The sequence below is a fragment of the Sarcophilus harrisii genome, chromosome 3, assembly GCF_902635505.1.
Source record: "Sarcophilus harrisii chromosome 3, mSarHar1.11, whole genome shotgun sequence".
Classification (NCBI taxonomy): domain Eukaryota; kingdom Metazoa; phylum Chordata; class Mammalia; order Dasyuromorphia; family Dasyuridae; genus Sarcophilus; species Sarcophilus harrisii.
Window position 1 is genome coordinate 356,316,270 of NC_045428.1, and position 23,070 is coordinate 356,339,339.

At 33.2% G+C, this 23,070-nt stretch overlaps 1 protein-coding gene across 1 annotated transcript in view; it reads left to right on the forward strand.

The window, feature by feature from the left end:
- Window positions 1-23,070, forward strand: part of EPC2 (enhancer of polycomb homolog 2) — a 166,654-nt gene that overhangs the window by 39,005 nt on the left and 104,579 nt on the right. The window contains exon 2 of the mRNA XM_031960047.1: window positions 8,417-8,576. Coding sequence (XP_031815907.1) covers window positions 8,417-8,576 — 160 coding nt within the window. The remainder of the gene's footprint in view (window positions 1-8,416; window positions 8,577-23,070) is intronic.

Here is a 23,070-nt window from a genome sequence, read left to right on the forward strand (position 1 = left end):
TTACTCCTAGTGCAGGTTAAAACCCATCCACTGCCTTTTCATCTTGCATCATGGTTGTACATTTTTTTTTTCTTTTTATTGCTGTAAGGGGTTGAGAAGTGAATGAATGATAAAGAAGAGCCAAACAGTATAGACAGCTTTTTTAGACACTTGGCTGAGAAAAGGGAGAGAAGTAAGTGAAAGTGTCTTTAACATTACAGGAGTATGAGTCAGTGCAAAGAGTGCCGATTTTGAAATTAGAAGACTTGACAAATTACTTAGTGTATGACTTTGGGCAAGTCACCCTTTAGACATCAGTTTCCTCATTTATAAAACAAAAGGGGTTGAACTAAATGACTCTAAGGTCCCTTCCAGTTCTAATAACCCTCTGGTTTTAGAGATGATGAGATTCAAGGACACAAGGTGTCTGGGTGATTCTTTGCAAGAAAGGCTGCTTCTTCATCTGACTGTAAAATTATCCAGCATTCTTCTAAATAAGCTGCTTTTTGACCTTGTCTTGCTGTTATGTTTTTACCTTTTTGACTATTTCTCACTGAATCTATGGTTTTATTTCTATATACTATAGATGTTTCCATGGTATTGGGTTTTGTTATTATTTTGACTTGTTCCTTTTTTACTCATGTCAGGTACTGTTTTAAGCATTAGGGGTTACAAAGAAAGGCAAAAGAGAATTCCTTTTCTATGGGAGTTCAAAATTGTAAGTAGAATTTTAGCTGACTCTTGAAGGAAACCAGGAGATGGGGATGAGGAAGCAAGTATTCTGGGCATGGGGATAACTAATAATTGCAAATATTCAATCTGGAGATGGAGTGGCTTGTGTGAAGAACAACAAGAAGACCAGTGTCACTGAAAAAGAGAGATTACAGAGAAAGGTATTAGAAGTCTGAAAAAGTAGGAGGAGGACCAGGTCCTTGAAGGTCAAAAAGATGATTTTGTATTTGATTCTGGAGGTGATAGAAAGCTGCTGAAGTTTATTGAAGAGCAGAGGTGACCTTATTGAAGGTGATAGGGTCAAATCTTACTTTAGGAGGATAAATTTGAAAATTGAGTGGAGATTAGATAACTGGGAATAGACATGAAGCAAAAAGACCAACCAAAGATAGCCATTACTGTTGTGATAATTCTGATTATAAAATTATGGCATTCAATAAATAACATTTTATGGTAGCTTATTAAATGTAATTTTTTGGTTTCTTGATAGATCTTTTTTCTTCACCCTCCAAAAAAATGTAATTATTTTTTAACATTCAGTTAAAACATTTTTTGACTTCCAAATTTTCTTCTTCTAACTTTTTCTCTGCCCATTGAAGAGCTAGTAGTATGATCTAAATTACACAAGTGGAAACATGTGAAACTTATGTCCATAGTTTTCATGTTGCAAAAAAAAAGCAAGAAAAATAAAGTAAAAAATTGTGCTTCAATTTGCACTCAGTTCAGTTCTTCCTCTAGAGGTGGCTAATTTTTTTTTTTTTTTTTTTATCATGAGAATCAGCTAGATGGTACAGTGAATAGAACACGGGCCCTGAACTCAGAAGGACCCAAGTACAAATATGACCTCAAACACTTAAATTCTTCTTAGCTTCCTGATTCTAAGCAAATCACTTAACCCCAATTGCCTTTTTAAAAAAATTTCCCAAGTCTTTTAGAATTGTCTGATCATTATATTGATTAGAATAATTGTCGTACAATAATTTTTTCCATTCTGCATCAGTTCATAAAAGTTTTTCCAGGTTTTTCTGAAACCACCTCCCTTGTCACTTCTTATAGCATGATAATATTCCATCATATGATTATGATTGGTTTGGCTATTCCCCAATTGCTAAGCATCTAAGATGCTTAGCATCTGATGCTTAGCATCAGTGTCCAATTCTTTGTCATCACAAAAAAGCTGCTCTAAATATTTTTATACTTTTACAATCCTTTCCTTTTTCTTTGATCTCTTTGAGATTTTGACCTAGTAGTAATATTGCTGGGTCAAAATTTTATAGCCCTTTGGACATAGATCCAAATTGTTCTTCAGAATGGTTTAGTCAATTCATAGCTCCATTAACAATTTATTGGTGTCCCAATTTTTTCATATTTCTTTTGGCATTTGTCATTTTCCTTGACTGCCATATTAGCCAATTTGATAGACAGGGGAGGCTAAGAGTTGTTTCTCTAATTGACAATGATTTATAACATTTTTCAAATGACTGTAGATAGCTTTGATTTTATTTTCAGAAAACTGCCTGTTTATATCATTTGGCCATTTATCATTTGGGGAGTAGGTCTTATTTTTTTATAAATTTGAATTAGTTCACTATATACATATTTAAGAAATGAGACCTTTATCAAAGAAACTTGCTGAAATTATTCTCTCCTCTCCCTTCTCCCCAATTTTCTTGCTTTCCTTCTAATTTTGGCTGCCTTTGTTTTGTTTGTGTCTTTAACAATTTGGGTGCTGTACCATTTGATGTATTAGTATTTAGTATTACCATTTTGTGTTTAGTTTTGGTATTTCATCATTGTCTATTTTAACAAGATGTAGCTTTCATGATTATAAAAAACTCTTTTAATCAGGTCTGCTTTTTGCTTTTGCTTTCTTTGAGATCATGATTACTAACTAACTTCCACTTCAATATAACAGATTTTGATGTTTTTGCTCTGTGTATCTTTTTATTTCAACTGTGTTTCTTGTAAACAACAATATGTTGTTTTTTTAAAAGTCCCTTTTTAAAGCTCTTTCAGGAATTCTTGTTGAGCTTGTGTCCAATTTGCAGTTTTTTCCTCCTAGGCTTTGTTTATATCCTATTTTTGCATCGTTGTCTTCTGAGTTTGTGTCTTGATTTTTCTTATCACCATGGTATCTTTTTGTAGTTCTATTCCTTTTTTTATTGTTTATTGTTCCAGTCTGTTTTTTGACTGAACTTTTTAGAGATGGGTTCTGATCACCAGGGGGTGGGAAGGCATTGTCCCAAGAGTCAGGCTTTTTTTCAGACTACTCTCCTGCATATATAAGCATTAGTGTTTTTCCTTGGTCCTGACATACCTCCAGGCTGAAAGGTTGTGAAGGTGCTTTTGTTGATCTCACTACCTCCAGGATCCATCACTAGTACTGGCACTATTCTATTTTGGTGTCATGTTATTTTTCCTCTTAGTCTTTTAAATTATTTTTTGTTTTAAAAATGTTTCATATGACTATTTGGCTGTGTTTTTGCTCCAGAATTTGATTTGACAGGTTTTTTTTAAAGTTATTTAAAGGGAAATGTTGGAAGAGTTGGGCTGGGTTGCTGCTGCCTTTACTTTGTTGCCTTGGCTCTGCCCCTGGTGGTAGCTTTTAAATTTTATTTATTTTACTCTTAAAATTTTTTATTTAAAAAATATAGGCAAAGTTAGTTTTCATCATTCACCCTTGCTAAACCTTATGGTTTCAAATTTTTTCTCCCTCCCTTCCCACCACTCTCACTTAGACAGCAAATAATCAAATATATGTTAAACATGTGCAATTCTTCTATACATATTTCCATAATTACCATGGTGCACAAGAAAAATCAGATCAAAAAGGAAAAGAATGAGAAAGAAAACAAAAAGCAAACAACAACAAAAAAGGTGAAAATACTTTCGGTCCTCTTCTCTCTGGATGCAGATGGTTCTCTCCATCAAAAGTCTGTTGGAATTGATCCGAATCACTTCATTATTGAAATTCCATCTGAATTGATCATTGCTTAATTTTGTTGCTGTGTACAATGATCTGATTCTGCTCATTTCACTTAGCATCAGTTCATACAAGTCTTTTTAGGACTTTCTGAAATTGTCCTGATGATCATTTCTTATAAAACAAACAATAATATTTCATCCATTCATATACCATAATTTATTGAGCCATTTTCCAACTCATTCATCCACTCAGTTTCCATATCCTTGCCACTTCAAAAAGGACTGGATAGCTTTTTAAAAAGAATCTTCCTTGACTCTTACTAATTCGTTACAGAAAAACTGTGTTACACTATTTGTAGACTGAATAGTTTTAGCCAAGCATTGTGATACAACTCTATTATGTTTTATTCAAAGTTCCTGGTTCTTCTATTGGGTTAATTGTAGTAGACTTTTGACTGTAATGTTTTGTGGTCATCTCAAAGTATTTCTAATCCAAATACCTAGATTGTAGGTAAGCAGAATTTTTCTGAAGTTGTTTTCTCATAATTTGGTTTGAAACTTAAGAAAAGATCACATATCTCTGTGAACTGATATTTAAAGTACATTATTTTCCCTTAAACTTCTACATAGATGAGGAAAGGCATTCTTTATTTTTAGATAAAGCATTCTGTATCATGTTAAGAATAGTTTTGAACTAATATACATGGTGTGATGGAAAACAGTGAATTTAGTACCAAAAAGGCATGGGTTCAGATTCTAGCATTTTGGATATATGGTTTTTGATAAGATTTAATCTATTTGAGCTTATATTGTGTTTTGTTTCCCTGGTTTTTAATAGTGGAGAATAATAGATACAACATTTGTGATTCTTACTGCTTATGCTTGTTAAGGAAGCAATAAGATAATGTACGTAAAGTCCTCTGCAAAACTGTTTAGTTGCTGTTGCAGTTATTCATGCCTTATTTTTTCCCCCCTAGTCTTGCTCTTTTCTTGTCCTTTAACTTATCATAACTGCTATTGCTTGTCAAAATAGTTGTATGTGGATCTAGTTGTACTAGAAGTACATCTTCTAGTGTCTAGTTCTGAGTTCTATAGATTACTGTGTTGTCTACAGTGGTAGTAAACCTAATGAAGAAGTGCCAAAATAAAGTTTTTAGCTAAACTGGCACTTAGATATAATGTTTTGGGCTCTGAAGATCAATAAATTTCATTAATTACTTGATAATAGGTGTTAAACTTGAGAATATTTGTTATCCGGTTGTGTCTGACTTGCTGTGACCTGATTTGAGGTTTTCTTGACAAAGATACTGGAGTGATTTGCCATTCCTTCTCCAGTTGATTTTATAGTTGAGGAAATTGTGGCAAACAGGGTTAAGTGATTTGCCTAGTGTTATACAACTAGTAAGTGTCTGAGACCAGATTTGAATTCAGAAAAATAAGTTTCCTGTCCCCAGGCCTAGCACTCTGTCTTCTGTACTACCTAGTTGCTTGAGAGTATCTGACAAGATACTGTTTTTGTTTATAACAGCTTTTTCCTATAAATTGTGTAAGCTATCCAAGATCTTAAAGTATTCCAGAATTTCAAACACTCCTTTTATAAAAAGATTTTATTTTCTTGTTTCTAATATTGTTTTATCCAGCACATCAATGAGAAATGAGTATTATGTAAAAATTAACTTGCTTTAATTAGCAATGTTAAATTTAGAATATTTTAGCAACATGTGGACTTAATTTCATATCTTTTCACTATCTTTCCCTTGTTAATTATAATTCCAAAGGTGTTTTAGTTTTTATTTTTTCTCTTAATTCAGGAATGATAGGAAGTACAATTCACTAACACATTTATGTCTATATTTGAAGTCATAATGCTTGGATATAAATCCCAGTTAAAAAGTTTTAACACTTTAAGGTTTGTAAAGTACCTTATATGTGTTGTAACATTTGATGCTCACAACAGTCTTTTAGGTGGGTACTAGAAATTAGCCTAATTTTACAGATGAGGAAAACGAGGAAGGTAAAGAGATGGGATGGTTGAGTGATTTGCTCCAGAGTTAGACAGTTTGTTGTGGTTGAGGCAGAATTTGAATTCAGGTTTTCCTGACTCCAGGTTGAAGATTATATACTGTTTCACCTAGGTTTCTGTTTACATGGATTTATATTTCAAGGAAACTGTGTATTAAATGTATTAATGGGCCTGTTTCCCACAGGCCTTTCAGCATTTTTATTTTCATCAATTTGATGTGTATGACATGTTTTTCTCAAAATTGTATTTACAGAGATGTATATTTCTCAAATTAGTAATTTTGGAACTCCTTTCTCCTTTCCTTCCCTCCCCCCTTTTGCTGATAAGTTGGATTATTATTATTATTATTTTTTGAATACTGCTGGCTTATATTGTCTATAGCCAGTCAATTTAGTTGTCAGTTTAGTTGAGGGGTCTCATAGTTCTTTGTAACCTGACTCCAACCTAATTTTTCAAATTTCTTAGAATCTCTTAACTGGCCTGTCTTGACTTTTTGCTATTGCTCACACATAATATTTCCTTTTTTATCTTCCTTCTCATCTTTATCTTTTAGCTTCCTTCAAAACCCATTCTAAGCATTACTTTCTACATGAGATCTCTTCTGATTCCCAGCTGCTAGTACCTATTTTCAAAGTTATGTTATATTTATTTTATACATACTGATATATGTACATTTGTTTTCTCTGTTAGAATGGACCATTTCCTTCAGGGCATTGTATCCCCCAATTCTATCACAGTGCCCTAGCACACAGTAGGTACTTTATGAATGCTTATTGATTATGACTAAACCCAGTTGCTTGCTTTAATTTCTCCTGAGTTTTAGCCTTGGATGTTTTTTGCATAATCTGCTTTATTCAAATAAAACTTCTTAGTTTTGTTCTGGACATTCTGACCAGTAATGTCATCAGTATAGATGTTCCCTCCAAAATATATATTGCAGTCCATTCTTGCTCATCCTTTGTGACTCTTGTTTATGTCCCTCTAAATAGATGTCCTAGAAGGTTTGACCAGTGTTCTGGATCTTTTTTCTTCTTTGTAATCAAGGAAACTGTTGGAAAAGAACTTAAAAGTCCAGCATTTCTCCCTTGTTTTCACCATTTAATCATCTGCCCCTTGTTCCCCCCCCTCCCTTTTTTGCTCATATATTTCTTTTATGGAATCCTTTATTTAGATTCTTGTTCAATAAATCAGCCAGTCAACAAGTATTCCTTAAATACCTACTCTCTGGTAGGCGCTATGCTAGGCAATGTGGGTGCAAATATAACAAATGAAACAATTCTTACTCTCTAGGAGCTTGTATTCTATTTAATTTAGGAGACTGCAAGAACATATAAGTACATACATGATAAATATAAAGAGAAAAAATACAAATAATTATCAAGAAGTTAAATGCAGGATAATTTGAGAGTTAGGACACTAACAATTGAAGTGATGATTGTAGAAAGCTTTAGAAGGTGGTGATTGATCTGTGCATTGTATAAAAAGAAAGAAATTAAGAGATGGGGTTGAGGTACCAGCCAGGCGTGGGAGACAGTTAGTGTGAAAACAGAGACAAAAGGTTAGGGACTGTTATGTATGAATGTTGTGTTCTTCCTTCCCTGGAAAAAAATTACTGAAATTTCAAAAGACTATAGGGCTTCATGACTTGCAGCAATATAATAACACCAAAATAGCACTAATATTTAAACAATGGCACTTTATTTCAGAATTAATTTGGGGGTCATTAAAAAAAAGTTGCCAATTTCTCAAAAGATAGTTCAGCTTGCTCTCATATTTAAATCTTGGCCTAGTTCATTGTTCATTTGAAGTGGTTGTTAAAGATATACATACACATATATACATACATGAATTACATATATATGATGACTATAGATGAACAACACATTAAGAAAATCTAAATTAAATATCAACCACAATCTGTGGAAATGCATCTACTTGGGTTAGTGAGGTGGTATAGTAGATAGACCCTTGTAGTCAGGAGGATCTGAATTCAAATGTGTTCTCAGATACTTGACGTTTACTAGTTGTGTGACCTTGGGCAGGTCATTTAATTATGATCCCCCTTTCTCTCCTCCAAAAAAGAAATTGCAGCTATTGTTTGTAGTCATGATTTTTTTTTTTTTTTTGATCAATTCAGGGTTAATCTGATGAGTCTTTTTGTTTTGTTTTTCTTTTGTTTTCAAGAGTCTAAATTACTTTAGGAATATTGAACATAATTGAATCTCTGGAAAATTGACACCTTTTATTTCAGAAGTGTCACTAGGTGGGTTTCGAGAGACCTGCAGAACTTCTGAGATCTGAACTAGATTAAAATGTAATAGGGAAATATTCAGTAAAAGAAAGAAAAATATAATACAAAATAGATAATGTTGATTCTTGGTTTTCTAAATGAGCAGTTGGTTTGCAAGAATTCATTTGTGTTTGAGTTTCACCCCACTAACTCTTCTTTAGTAGCTATTAGTTTTCATGATTTAGTTCTTAGTTTAAAATAAAAGATGTAGGAGATGACTGAATGTATCCTGATCCTTGGCTATAGTCTGAAAGGTTTTTTTTAATGCCTTAATGATATTAAATTTTTTAATGATTTGCTTCGCGGTCTCTGATGATTAGTGACAGAAAAAATATTCAAGCTTTGGTTATTTAAAAGTTCTTTCAAACTATTGGCACACAATAGTACGAAAACAAATGTTAAATATAGGTATATATTGAATTTTGATTATTAACACAACTTCAATTAACTCACTTTACATTTTACAGGAACACCATTTACAGCGAGCAATTTCAGCCCAGCAAGTGTTTAGAGAAAAGAAAGAGAGCATGGTCATTCCAGTTCCTGAGGCAGAAAGCAACGTCATCTATTATAATCGCCTGTACAAAGGAGAGTTTAAACAGCCAAAACAGTTCATTCATATTCAGCGTAAGTTTGTTAAGTTATTATTTTCTGTTTATCAAATCATTTTCTTCCTCTTCTAAAATAATTTTTATATGTGCACATTGGTTAAAACAAACCTAAATTAAGAAATGAAATCTGTTGTGCATGCTTTTAAAATTGAAGTACATTTTGAATTCTGATAGGGTTTGGAAAAGGGTAATATTTATGTAGCAGTTAGAACTTGTGGTTGGCTTTATTTGAGATTTCATTTAGATCTTTGATAGCTTTGGGAAGAGAAAGAAAGAGACTCTTGTAAACATTTTTTAAAAAGTTTGGTTTCTATTAAATCTAATGTCAGGGGTGAATTTTAAAACCATTTTTAGTGTGTATTCAGGAAGACCTTTTCTTAAAAACTGCTTAAAAATCCTTGGATGTTAGAGTTTGTTTCCCAGAGACTTATTAAAAAATAAAAAAGAATTTCTTATGATTTGTTATATTCTCTGATGTTATTGTTATGTCTATTTGTTTAATTTCACTAACATTATTCAGAAATATGTAAGCTCTTTAGTTTTGATTGAAGGCTCCTGTTTTATTGATATTGGTATATTGATATATTGCAGCTGGAAAGTATTTCCCTTTGTTTTATTTTGTTATTTTGAAGAATTTCATCATTTTGTTTTTCTGTCAAGGTTTGTTTAACTTAATTTTTTTTTCTTTTCTTGAGTTAGAGATATTTAAATCCTTATTAGAAACCCAAAACTAAAACTAAAACTCAGTAGAGTTTATCAGAATTTTAAATTCTGCACATTTTCATTGAAGTGTTTTTAAACATAGCATTTTACTTTGTCATCTGACTATTGGACAAATTTTAACTGTAAAGACCTCATAAGAAAAGTATTTCCCTCCTAAATTAAATGTGGGTAACATTAAGTTGGAAAATTGATATAAAGTTGTCATGGTGCTTCTCATCATCCTATTCTTGGGGGCAAATGGTGAAGATGAAATAATCATAATATTTTATAAGTAATGTTTTTATTATGTAGGTCTTTCCATAACAAATGTGTTTTGAAAGCTCATTTTGTATATAGCAATCTTGAGAGTTAAGAAATTACTGAGCTACAAAGAAGTGGCGTTTTAAAGATGATATGGTGTTGTTGCTATGTGGACAAAGACTATATTGTGTAGTAAAATTCAGCATCTGTAATCTAAAATTATTAATGAAAATTTCTTGGTATTAGACAATATTTGTAGCAAACATAACTCAAATCAGCATTTAAAACAAGCACTAATCTCCAACCAAAATTTCCATATTTGAGTCATTTAATGAGAGGAGAAAAAAATGATGTAACAGTTTTAATAAGTAAAATCAAACCACTAAATCACTCAGCCAATAAGTATTTTTTATTAAGAAATTATAGTAGGGCTAAGATATGAAAATAAAAATGAAATAGTATCTTTTTTCTAATGTCCTTTTTATTTTTATTTTTTTAATTAAAACTTTATTTATAAAACATATGAATGGGTAATTTTTCAGCATTGACCCTTGCAAAGCTTTCTGTTCCAAATTATCCCCTTTCCCCCCATCCTCTCCCCTAGATGGCAGGTAGTCCAATATATATTAAATTTGTTAAAATATATGTTAAATCCTATATATGTATACATATTTATACAGTTATCTTGCTGCACAAAAAAAATCAGACCAAGAAGGAAAATAAAAACTGGGAAAGAAAGCAAAATGCAAGCAAACAACAGAAAGAATGAGAATGCTATGTTGCGATCCACACTCAGCTCCCACGTTCCTCTCTTTGGGTGTAGGGGGTCTCTTCATCATTGAACAGTTGGAATTGGTTTGAATCATTTCATTGTTGAAGAGAGCCATGTACATCAGAATTGATCATATAAGTCATGTTGCTATGTATAATGATCCCCTGCTTCTGCTCATTTCACTTAGCATCAGTTCATGTAAGTGTCTCCAAGTCTCTTTGAAATCATCCTGCTGGTCGTTTCTTACAGAATAGTAATATTCCATAGCATTCATACACCAAGATTTATTCAGCCATTCTCCAATTGATGGGCATCCACTCAGTTCCCAGTTTCTAGCCACTAAAAAAGGGCTACCACAAACTTTTTGTATAACTGGGTCCCTTTCCTTCCTTTAACATCTCTTTGGGATATTGGCCCAGTAGAAACACTGCTAGATCAAAGGGTATACACAGTTTGATAGCTCTCTGAGCTTAGTTCCAGATTGCTTTCCAGAATAGTTGAAACTGTTCACAGTTTCACCAACAATGTATCAGTGTCCCACTTTTCCCACATCCCCTCCAACATTCATTATCTTTTCCTGTTATCTTGGCGGATCTGACAGGTGTGTAGTGGTATTTCAGAATTGTCTTAATTTGCATTTCTCTGATCAGAAGTGATTTGGAGCACGTAGAAATAGTTTCAGATTCTTCATCTGAAAATTGTCTGTTCATATCCTTTGACCATTTATCAATTGGAGAATGACTTGAATTCTTATAAAGTTGAGTCAATTCTCTGTATATTTTGGAATGAGGCCTTTATCAGAACCTTTGAATGTAAAAATGTTTTCCCAGTTTATTGCTCTGTCTGCATTAGTTTTGTTTGTACAAAAACTTTTTAACTTAATATAATCAAAATTATCTATTTTGTGATCAGTAATGATCTCTAGTTCTTCTTTGGTCACAAATTCTTTCCTCCTCCATAGATCTGAGAGGTAAACTATCCTATGTTCTTCTAATTTGTTTATGATATCATTTTTTATGTCTAGATCATGAACCCACTTTGACCTTATCTTGGTATACCGTGTTAGGTGTGGGTTAATGCCTAGCTTCTGCCAATTTTCCCAGCAGTTTTTGTCTGATAGTAAATTCTTATTCCAAAAGCTGGGGTCTTTGGTTTGTCAAATATTAGAACACTATAGTCACTGACTATTTTGTTCTGTGAACCTAACCTATTCCACTGATCAACTAGTCTATTTCTTAGCCAGTACCAAAGGTTTTGATGACCGCTGCATTATAATATAATTTTAGATCAGGTACAGCTAGGCCACCTTCATTTGCCTTTTTTTCATTAATTCCCTTGAAATTTTTGACTTTTTGTTCTTCCAGATGAATTTTGTTGTTATTTCGAGGTCAGTAAAATAGTTTCTTGGGAGTTTGATTAGTATAGCACTAAACAAGTAGATTAGTTAGGTAGTATTGTCATCTTTATTACATTTGCTTGACCTGTCCAAGAGCACTTGATATTTTTCTAATCATTTAGATTTGACTTTATTTGTATGGAAAGTGTTTTGTAGTTTTGCTCATAAAGTTCCTGACTTTCCCTTGGCAGATAGATTCCCAAATATTTTATACTATCGATAGTTATTTTAAATGGAATTTTCTTTGTATCTTTTGCTGTTGGATTTTGTTAGCGATGTATAAAAATGCTGATGATTTATGTGGATTTATTTTGTATCCTGCAACTTTGCTGAAGTTGTGGATTTTTTCTTTCTTTCTTTTTTTTTTTTTGTTTTTGGATGAGGCTATTGGGGTTAAATGACTTGCCCGGAGTCACACACCTAGGAAGTGTTAAGTGTCTGAGATCAGATTTGAACTGGAATCCTCTTAAATTCAGGGCTGGTGCTCTATCCACTGCGCCACCTAGCTGACCCTGGATTATTTCTAATAGCTTTTTAGTTGATTCTCTACCATCATATCATTTTCAAAGAGTGATAGTTTGGTTTTCTCATTACCTACTCTAATTCCTCTAATCTCTTTCTCAACTCTTATTGCTAAAGCTAGCATTTCTAATACAATATTGAACAGTAATGGTGATGTAGGCAACCTTGTTTCCTCTCCTGATTTTGTTGGGAATGGTTCCATTATATCCCCATTACATATGATGCTTGCTGATGGTTTTAAATAGATGCTATTGACTATTTTAAGGAAAAGTCCATTTATTACTATATTTCCTAGTGAAGTAATATCTTTTCTAAAAGATCTTGCATTTTAATAGGAGAGACAATATATTCTTATACAAGTATATTCAAGTCAGATTATTAGGAGAAGGAACCAATAGCTGAGGGTGGGGCAGCATAGCACACTGAGTTCAGAAGGTTGGGCTTGAGTTGAGCCTTAAATGAAGCATGCATTATAAGAGTTAGAGATGAGCATGGGCAACCTTCCAGAAATGGGAGACACCTGGTGTGAAAGCATTGAGATAAGAGAAAAAGTGGTATATGTGAAGAACTATAGGAGGGTAAGAAATGCTATTATATCTGTATGGAAGGGAATCTTGTGTGATAAGTTTGGAAAGTCAGGACTAGATTGTGAAGAGCTTTCAGTGGTAAGCAGAAAGATTTATATTTGGCCATAGATCTGAGTAAGTTGACTTGGTCAGATTGGTGATTTAGGAAAATCACTTTGGTGGTTGCATGGATGATGCAGAAGAGAGTTGAGGCAGGTAAACCAATTGGGAATCTTATCCATAGATAATAAAGTGGAGAGAATGGAGAGAAGTTATAAGAGACAAGGGGATATATATGAGAGATGTGGAAATAGAAATGTCAACTGATATATTGGGGTGAAGTGAGAATAAACGTGAGTGACTCTGGAAGGATGGGATTTACTAAGGGTGGTACGTTTAGTGGTACTGTTTGGAAAATGTGTTTGAAGTGCTTGTAATATCTACAATTAGAAATGTCCAATAGGTAGTGGAGATTAGAAGACAGTCTAGGAGCAGAAAGGAAGATCTGGGAATTATTTACATAGAGGTAGTAAATGAACTTTTAGGAACTGATGAGAGAATATAGAAGAAAAAAGAAAACTCAGGTTAGCACTTTAAAAGACTTAGTTTTATGTACAGTTAGTGAGCTTGATGTGGATGGTAACCTAATTAATTAGATCATCAGTAGAAGAGCCAGGACAGAGTAGTGGCTGAAAACTTATGAAGGAGAGAGTATCCCAGAGAAAATTGTGATCAACACTGTCAGATGCTGCAAAGAAATTTTTTAAAAAGTATGGAAATTGAGAAAAGACCATTAAATGCAGCCATTTAAGGGATCATTGTTAATTTGGAAAGAGCAGTTTCTATTGATTAATGAAATTAGAAGTCAAACTGCAGATTTAGAAAAGAAGGAGGGGAAAGGAAATAGAGGTAATGAATATATAGATTGTGAAAGGTTTGAGAAAGGGAGGAGAAATTTAGGATTAATAACTAAACATTGGAAATGCCTTGATATGAATCACTACCAGGTAATAGTAAGATTTTAAAAGTTCAGATTAGACAAACAGCTCTCTTGGACAATATACAGCTCACCTAGGAAATATATTTCAACCTTCTGACCCTTGAGATTCTTTGAGCATCCTTTTAGAACTTTAGGAAAACCTATCTCACTAGTTTCGTCTTCTTTTTCTTCCAAGTCCCTGTGAATACAAAGAGGAAAATTGGATCTCCTGTTGAGGCTTTGCATTTACAAAATCTAATTAGCCTTATACACCTGTAAAATAAAACTGAGGGATGTGAATTGAAGCTACAGGAAACATCATTTAGCCTTTTGAAGCCTAACAAAGGGGCGTGATGATCTGTTATTTCAACTTGAAAAATTGGGAATAAGGATATCTTGACTATGGGCATTGCATAATTTTTTACCTGTTTCTAAAGAGGTAAACTATCTTTCCATTAGTTTCTTTATCCTTGGAAAGAAATGTAATAATAGCCTTTTTCCTTCCCATATTTTGTGTTAAAGCCACTGGTTGATAAGTGTTCGGAAATCTGTTTATAAGTTACGCATTGCTAGATTGGAGTTCCATTAATGTTGATATTCTCCAATACTGTTTTTGGCCTTCTCTTTACTTCAAAGATTCTCAAACTGGGAGTCTACACGTGTGTACACAAACACACACCCTCTTTGATAAGTGCATTTCAGTATGATTAAAATATAAATATGATTCATTTTAATACTATTTTATTTTTTGCCTTTAACAATGATATTCTGAGAAAAGGTTGATATACTTTACCAGACTGTTAAAGGCACATATCCATGTGTCCATGGCCTAAAAAAGATTGAAAAATGCTACTCTTAATTCTTTCCATTTGTGATCTTATCCATTCAGTCTCTTTCTGCCTCAGTTTCCCATTTGTAAAATCTTGATAATAACAACCCCTACTTTGTACGGATGTTTTGAGGATAAAATGAGATAATATATGTAAAGTTCTTTATCATTATAATTATATCCAGCAGGGAAGGATATTACACACACACACACACACACACACACACACCACAGCCAGCAGGTGTGAGAAAAAAATCAGTGAAAGAGGAAAAATTTTAAATGAATATAAGGTTATGACCTTGGGTGACTAGAAAAGGTAGCTTCATTAACAGAAATGGAGAGACCAAAAATAGCAGCAGGTTTTGGAGGAAAATGATATTCAGTTTTAGAAATGTTGAGTTTAAAATATCAATGAGACATTTAGGTTATGGCAGAGAACTGGAAATCAAGGTGTAGAACTTAGAAAAAATGTTAATGCTAGATATATAAATGTGGAAATCATCTGCATAAAAGTATTGGTTGAAAGCATTTAGATGGAAAAAAAAAAGACATTTCTTGGTAAGTGATGTTTAATCACTTTTTTCAATAAAAATAAGGTCTGAGATTTTTTTGTGATGCTTCTAGCAGGGGATTTTGATCTTTTATATGCATAGTTTAATTCATCTACCTCTCTCTCCCTCTCCTTTTCTATCAGCAATTGGGGTTATAAGTGACTTGCCCAAGGGGTTAAGTGATTGAATGTCAAGTATATGACAGATTTGAACTTGGGTTCTACTGACTCCAGGGCTGATGTTCTTTCCACTGTGCCATCTAGCTCCTCTCCCCCTCTTTAATCTCTTTCCTGAATACATCTGGGATTGTGATTAGCCTTACTGTCCTTGATGGTATTTTCCATTTTGTAATGAAATGGCCTGGGAATGATGTGACTTAGTTGAATCTCTTGATAACTTGTTTTCTTTAAACTGTTGTTAACTCTCCACTCCTTCTCTTCTTCCCCTCTCCCCGCCCACCCCCCACCTCCCCCCCACCTCCCCCCCACCCCCCATCAAATACTTGCATTTGTCTTTCTCCTGTGCATGTATTTCCCAAGGTTCTGTCCTAGGCAGTGGCAGCTGCTGTTATTCCTCCTCCTCCTCCCTCCTTTTTCTTCCTTCTTCCTTTCTATTAAATTTTCTAACTTTGAAGAATAGTATTAAAGGCTTCAACAATTGCATTATTGTCTATGGTTTTAAGCAATTAAATGAATTTTTATGAATTTAGATAGTATGACATTTTGTGTATACTTTGTTGTTGATCTTGCTTCCTTTATATTTTCCATGTTTATCTCATTTAATATTGTGGATTTTTATTCTTGCTTTGTGCTTTGCAGCTCAGTTTTCTTTTTAAATAAACCTGATAAATTGTAAATTGTATTCTTGCTTTTCATTTTAGTTGTATATCTTTAATTTAGAAGTCTCTTTCTTGTTTGGCAGAATATTGGTTTTTGTTGCTCAATTTTTTGAGGTAGCTAGGTGGTTCAATAGGTAGAGTGCTAGACCTTTGGAGTCAAGATCATCTTACTTAATTCAAATCCTAACTCAGACACTTTTTTAGATATGTGATCCTAGATAACTCACTTAACCATCTCCTAGCCTCAGTTTCCATATCTGAAATGGGGATAATAATATCATCTCAGTCAAAATGTTGTGAAGATCAAATGATAATCTTAAAGTATTGTATAAATTCTAATTGTTGTTTTCTTTTATTGGGTTGTTTAATTTCCATTTTGTTTTATTTATTAGGCTCGTATTTTGTTTTCCTTTTTATTTTATCCCTAGGATTAGTTTTACTTATGCTACTTTGATGCTTTTTCCTTCTCTTTTCCCTATTCAGTTAAGTAACCTGTTCATAATCTTCCCTCTTCTTTTTCTTCAGCCTCTCAACTGTAGTAATTTTATTTTACTGCATCTTTCCCCAGGTTTTCCTTTCCTTTTGTTGTCCATTTGTTTTCCTTTCCTGTCTTTATCTGAATTTCATTTTCTCATTCATGGACTATAATATTACTTGTTCCTTCTTTATTCTGTCTGGGTCTTCATTGGGCCAAAGCTTTTGATGTACTCATTTGAAGCTCTCCTATCCAATATCTCTTATTACTTTTGTAGTAATCATAATCCATTCTAAATTAAAAAACAAAACAAAAATCAAAAAAATTTGTTTTACTTCTGAGTACTATTAATTTATGAGGAGAGCATTGTCAAAGAGAAATTGTGGTGATGTAGGAGGTTTCACAAACAGGAAGACTTTTCCTACCCTTTTTCCATAATCAGCCTCTGTTTTTAAGGTTATTTTATCCAATATCTTATTGTGTGTGCACTTTAATTCTGGGTGCTGGCTGGACAGAGTGAAGTGGTAAAAAACTGATCTCCTAAGGAATGACTACCACTCATTTCCCTGACCTTTACCTATACTCCATGTACTTTGTTATTCTGGTTCACAACAGGTTTTGATTCATTTAATGTGGTTCAGGGGACTTAGTTTATGAATCTGGTTTAATTCAGATCTTCTACTTTCTCTTTTAATTCTTAAAGTTATATTCCCTTTAGGATTTTTTTTCTTTTGATGATATAGCATTCTGGGCAGAATCTATCTATTGCTCCTCGTAGGGTCAGAAGGATTCAGGGCCATATATCTAACATGTAATCCCTATAATTGGACTCTGATTCATGTAGTTTTGAGCTTGCTTGCACTCCCTACTCTGGGTTGTGGAGTGGGTTAGGGTATGAAAGTATTGAATGGGAGCTATGAATATTAAGTTTTCCATTGTTAATTATGATATTTTACTTTGTATGCAGTGTCTATCTTCCTATCTTTTGAATTCAGTCATAATACTATATCTGGTGACTGATTCATTGGAGTGGGATGCAGGAGGTTGAACAATTTTACAGAAAATAGCTACTACATTTTTTCATTTCTAATTGGTTTTTAAATCCTTCAGTAATACAAATTTAGTCTGTTTTTCTAGCACAATTTTTTGTTGTTTATCCTCATGCAACCTTGTCTTCCAACCAAGCTGGCTTGCTTGGTGTTCTCTGTATATGACGTTCCATTTATATGTCCACCATTAAATAGAATGTTTGTTTCTCCATGCTTGGAAATACCCTCTTTAATTTCATCTCTGCCTCTTAGAATTTGCTGCTTTCATCAAAGCCCAGCCCAAAATTCCACCTTTGTTATAATGGAAGACTCTCAAAACTTCCTCACAGAATTGTTTTGACAATGGCACTGCTAACTTTTTAAACAGCCATTAAAAGGATTGTTAATGTCACACTATTTCCCTTTTCTACTCACTGGATTTGCTGTTACTTGAACTTTTAAGCATCTTTTTGATTTTGTTTCTATAAGGTGAGAGAGCATGTATTATGCATAAAGCTTTGGGATTTGGGATTTGGGGTAAGGAGGACCTGGGTTCAAATATTACCTACATCATTTATTATCTTATGTGACTTTCTTTAATCTTAAGTGTCCTCATCTTCAAAGTAAGGGTAATACTGGTAGTTTCTACTCTATAGGTTTAGATTAGATAATATTTGTAAAGCACTTTGCCTTCAAGAAATGTTATCTTGTTACTGGAATAACTAACTACTTTGCCTTACTTCTACCTATTGAAATAGCATTTTGAATTCAAGACAAAAGCAAATTTCTCACTTTACCTATAGTTTATTAATTTTAAATATTATGAACTTAGACACAAAAAATATTTCCATATACAGAACAACACAAAATAATTTTGTATGAAATCATGATTCTTCAATTCAGCTTGTTTTTTTAAAAATAAGTATATAGTTAATTTCAGAAATTTTAAAACCATCCTAATCTTAGATATTTCCTTCTGAATGTTCTTCTCTTTTGTGTTTATAAAAAAAATTAAATGGCTCTCCTTTTTAGAAAATTACTCTTAAGAATCCTTCCTTCCCGCTTTTTCCTTCCTTCAGTTAAAAAGAGGGGAAAATACTTTTTGTAACAAATGAGCACAGTCACATAAAATAATAAACCCATTACAGTAGTCATACCCCAAAATGAGTCTCTCTGTACCTTGAGTCTTATCACTTCTCATCAGGAAATGAGTGAAATTCTTTTTTTATAGCTTCTTTGGTAACATGATTAGCTGTATCAATTAGAATTATTAAGTCTTTCAAAATTCTTTTTCTTTATGTTGTTAATATTTTTCTTTTCACCCTGCATCACTCTGCATCAGTTCATAATATCTAGGATTCTCTGAAACTTTCTTTTACATAATTCTTATACTGTAAAAATAGTCCCATTATATTAATGTATCACACATTTGTTTAACTTGTTTCCAGTCAGATTCTAGTCATTCCTGTCTTACCAAGTCATTGCTGACTCACCAAGATCAAGAAAAATTTATTTTGCTTATGACTATTTCCTCTTTAGGAGGAAATTCAGTTCTTCCTCTTAATTCCTTCTCTCCCTGTTTTCTCTTATTTTCCTATTGAGCTTGATATATTTTTACACCAAACTCTCAGATAACAATCATTTGTTTGTTTCTGGAGCAATTGTTTCAGATAACAATCATTTGATACTTATGTATCTCCCCCCTTCCCTTTTCTCAGACATCTCAAGAAATAGCGAGTTCTACCCTCTTTCTCTTTTCTACATTAGTGCCTTAACTTTTACCTTATTTTCTTTTCCAGTTCTTTAGTACGATTTAATTTTAAAAATTTTAGTTTTTTTTAATAAAGCATTTAGAAATTTTTGTTTTGTTTTCTTTTCTTACTGAGGCAGTTGGAGTTAAATGACTTGCCCAGGAAGTGTTGAGTGTCTGAGACCAGATTTGAACTCAGGTCCTTCTGACTTCAGGGCTAATGCTCTATCCACTGTACCACCTCGCTGCCCCCACAATACTTTCTTATGTTGATGTCTTCTTCTTTCTCAAGTTTTTTTCTTGAGTTGAGACTCCATGCTAGTGCTGCTTTTGGTTGAAATAGTAAGTCTTGTCCTGCATTATCTGGGTTCCTCTGCTGACCTCTACTTGCCAGGATAAGACTCCTGAATTATTGAATTTCAGAAGACTGGATATTCAAGGCCTTTTAAATCATCTTAGGGAATTCTTACTTTCCTAGGCTTATCTGCAACACACTGATCCCTGACATTTCTGGTGGCTTCCAAGGTCCTCTTTGATTTTCATCCAATGAGAAGCCCTTCACTCTACCTGTTTTCAGAAACAGAACCTTACAGACTACCAGGACTAACCTGTCTCTGATTGCCTTGACAAGCTACCGACTTTATTTGTCTATTCTGGTTCTGATTTTGTCAAAGGATCTCTTTTCTGTTATTCTTGGGTTTCTGATTGAGTTTTTTATGCAACTCTGGTGTGGAAGAAAACTCTGTAGTTGGTCATTGGAGTTCTTGATCAATATTTGGTGTGTTGAGTATTTCAGATTTTTTGTTGGAGTAGGTATGATAGAGTTGGGCAGTTCACGAACCTCTGTTGTGACAGCCATCTTAGTCACCAAGTCCTATTGTTTCAACATGGTAACGTATTATAGATGATCTCTTTCTCTGTGTGTCTTTCTGTCTCTTTTACACACACACACATACATATATGTACAACACACACACACCGATATTATGTATTAAATTTTCTGCTTAGTTAAACTTTTAGGATTTCTGAGGGCATATTTATATATGCCATTTATTCTCAATGGAGAAATCTTCATCGCAACCATTTAAACATAGAAATATGTGAACCCGGAAATAGAGAAGCAGTGTTTCAGCTCCTCACTTGACTGACACAAGGCTGTGGGTGATAGAAGTCTTCATGTAGTTTATCTCTTATCTATCAGAAATCTAGATATATTAGCGCTGAAGTCTGCCAGTTGTTTTTATTTCTGCCCATTCATTTTTTTGTCCATAAAGATCCTAGGATAGAGGCAGCGTTTTCTCTTTCAGAATTCTAGGTTTGAATGATACCTTAGGGGCTATTCTAGTCTAATCTATACCCAAATAGGAATTTCATCTATAAAGAGATTCCAGCACATGCCTCATTTGTTTTGGGGGCGTTTAAGATTTTGATACTAGAAGGACCAGCCATATCAATTAATATGAGAATTTAAAAAAAAATTCTTGTAAATTGTAAATTTACTATTTACTCTTTTCTGTGTACATATACATTGAATACAAATAATTAATAATAAGATATTATAATTTTACTCAATAAAAATTTTCATTCTGCTATTTTCTAAGCTATACATTGACACAGCATGGTTCCTTCAAGGTATTCTTAGTTTCTGGTTGAAGAATTTCCTGTGTGTTCTAGCACTTCGTAGGAGAGAGATGCTAGCTCAATGAAAGCTAGGGTTACATAATTAAGAATTAAAGTAGAACATTGCTGGGGAAAAAAAGCAAAAATTTTCAATTATTTCACATAATATATTCTTAAATTAGCTGTTAAGATTTCACTCAGAAAAGTAATAGAGGAAAAGATTATGTCATTCTCTGTTTTTTAGTCTCCCAAGTCCTAAATAACTTTAGTTATTTGATTTTTCACTACTACATAATGAAAATAACAGAATCAGTGAACAAAGATAATTGAAATATATGTTACATAAAATTTTTCTTTTTCAGACATGTTAGAATTCCTGAATAGTGCTACTTAAAATACTACAAGGCAATTGTGAAAAAGATAGAAAAAGAAGAGTTATTTGGACAGATGTTGATAAATGAATGCTGCTGATATTTTTTCCTAATCCAATAGCAAGTAGCCAGTTGATTCTTTCATTGACTTTTTGTTTGCATTAGAGAAAAAAGGATATCTTTGTTTTAATAATTTAGAAAGTTAAAGTAATATTATGCCAGAAGTTGAGAAATCTCAAGTACCAGGTCACCCTGGCTTTATACTTTTGGCATGGACTTAACAAAAACTATGAAGTACATTGACTGTCCTTTCACAAAAAACAAAACAAAACAAAATCCACCACAAAACAAACCAATTTAATTGAGTTCTCAAGTCAGGAAGACCTAGGTTCACATCTTTTCTTTGATACTGTCTTTCTTTGATTATAAGTTGCAGACCAATTGGTGATCTGAATTGGTAGAAATTCTTCACCAGATGATCCTTCTCTATAATATTATAGTCCTGACAAAAACAAACCTAGTTTTTATACATACTTGTTAAATGCAATTATAGTATATTACATACTTTTCTCAGTAGAAGAAAAATAATACAGCTTTTGCTCTCAAGGATCTTTCTTTCCTTTTTTTTTTTTTTTTTTTTTAAAGCTTTTATTGACTGTCCTTTCACAAAAAAACAAAACAAAACAAAATCCACCACAAAACAAACCAATTTAATTGAGTTCTCAAGTCAGGAAGACCTAGGTTCACATCTTTTCTTTGATATTGTCTTTCTTTGATTATAAGTTGCAGACCAATTGGTGATCTGAATTGGTAGAAATTCTTCACCAGATGATCCTTCCCTATAAAATCATAGTACTGGCAAAAACAAACTTAGTTTTTATACATACTTGTTAAGTGCAATTATAGTATATTACATACTTTTCTCAGTAGAAGAAAAATAATACATCCTTTGCTCTCAAGGATCTTTCTTTCCTTTTTTTTTTTTTTTAAGCTTTTTATTTTCAAAACATGCATAGTTTTCAGCACTCTTGCAAAACCTTGTGTTCCAAATTTTTTTCTCTCCCTTTTCCCTACTCCCCTCATAGATAGTAAATAATCTAATGTATGTTAAACATGTGTAGTCTTTCTATACATATTTCTACAATTATAGTACACAAGAAAAATCAGATCAAAAAGGAAAAAAATGAGAAAGAAAATGAAATGCAAGCAAACAACAACAAAAAAAGGGAAAATACTATCTTGTGATCTGTAATGTCCAGACTAGCTTTCTGGAGGTTCTGTGGGTGGGTCTTGGTTTTTAGGAGTGACAAAGGCAGGAGACTTACGAGGAGGATGGTCAAAGATAGAGTCCAGAGTCTTCTTTGTGTCTGTGGCTGAGACTCCCAGTCCTCTTGGCCCTTAAATACTTCAGTACGATTACATCACTACATTACACTGAGCATGTGCCAGCTGTAGAACCATTACATCACCATATTACTTTAAGTATATGCCAACTAGAGTGATTATGTCATTACATCACACTGATTATATGTTTAACTAGAGAGCCACTATCCCATCAATCACACTGTTAGTAAACAACCTGCTGTAAGTATCTTTGTTTCAAGTATACCTTTCTAGAGTTCTGGCCCTCTACAGTAATCCACACTCAGTTCCCACTGTCCTCTCTCTCGGTACAGATGGCTTTCTTCATCACAAGACCATTGGAAGTGGCCTAAATCACCTGTTGAAGAGAGCCATGAAGAATCTTTCATTCATATAGAGATAAAAGAGAAACACAGATAACATCCAGACTGAATGAATTAAATTTAACAGAAATCACAAAGAGAGGGATGAGAAATTGGTGATCACTA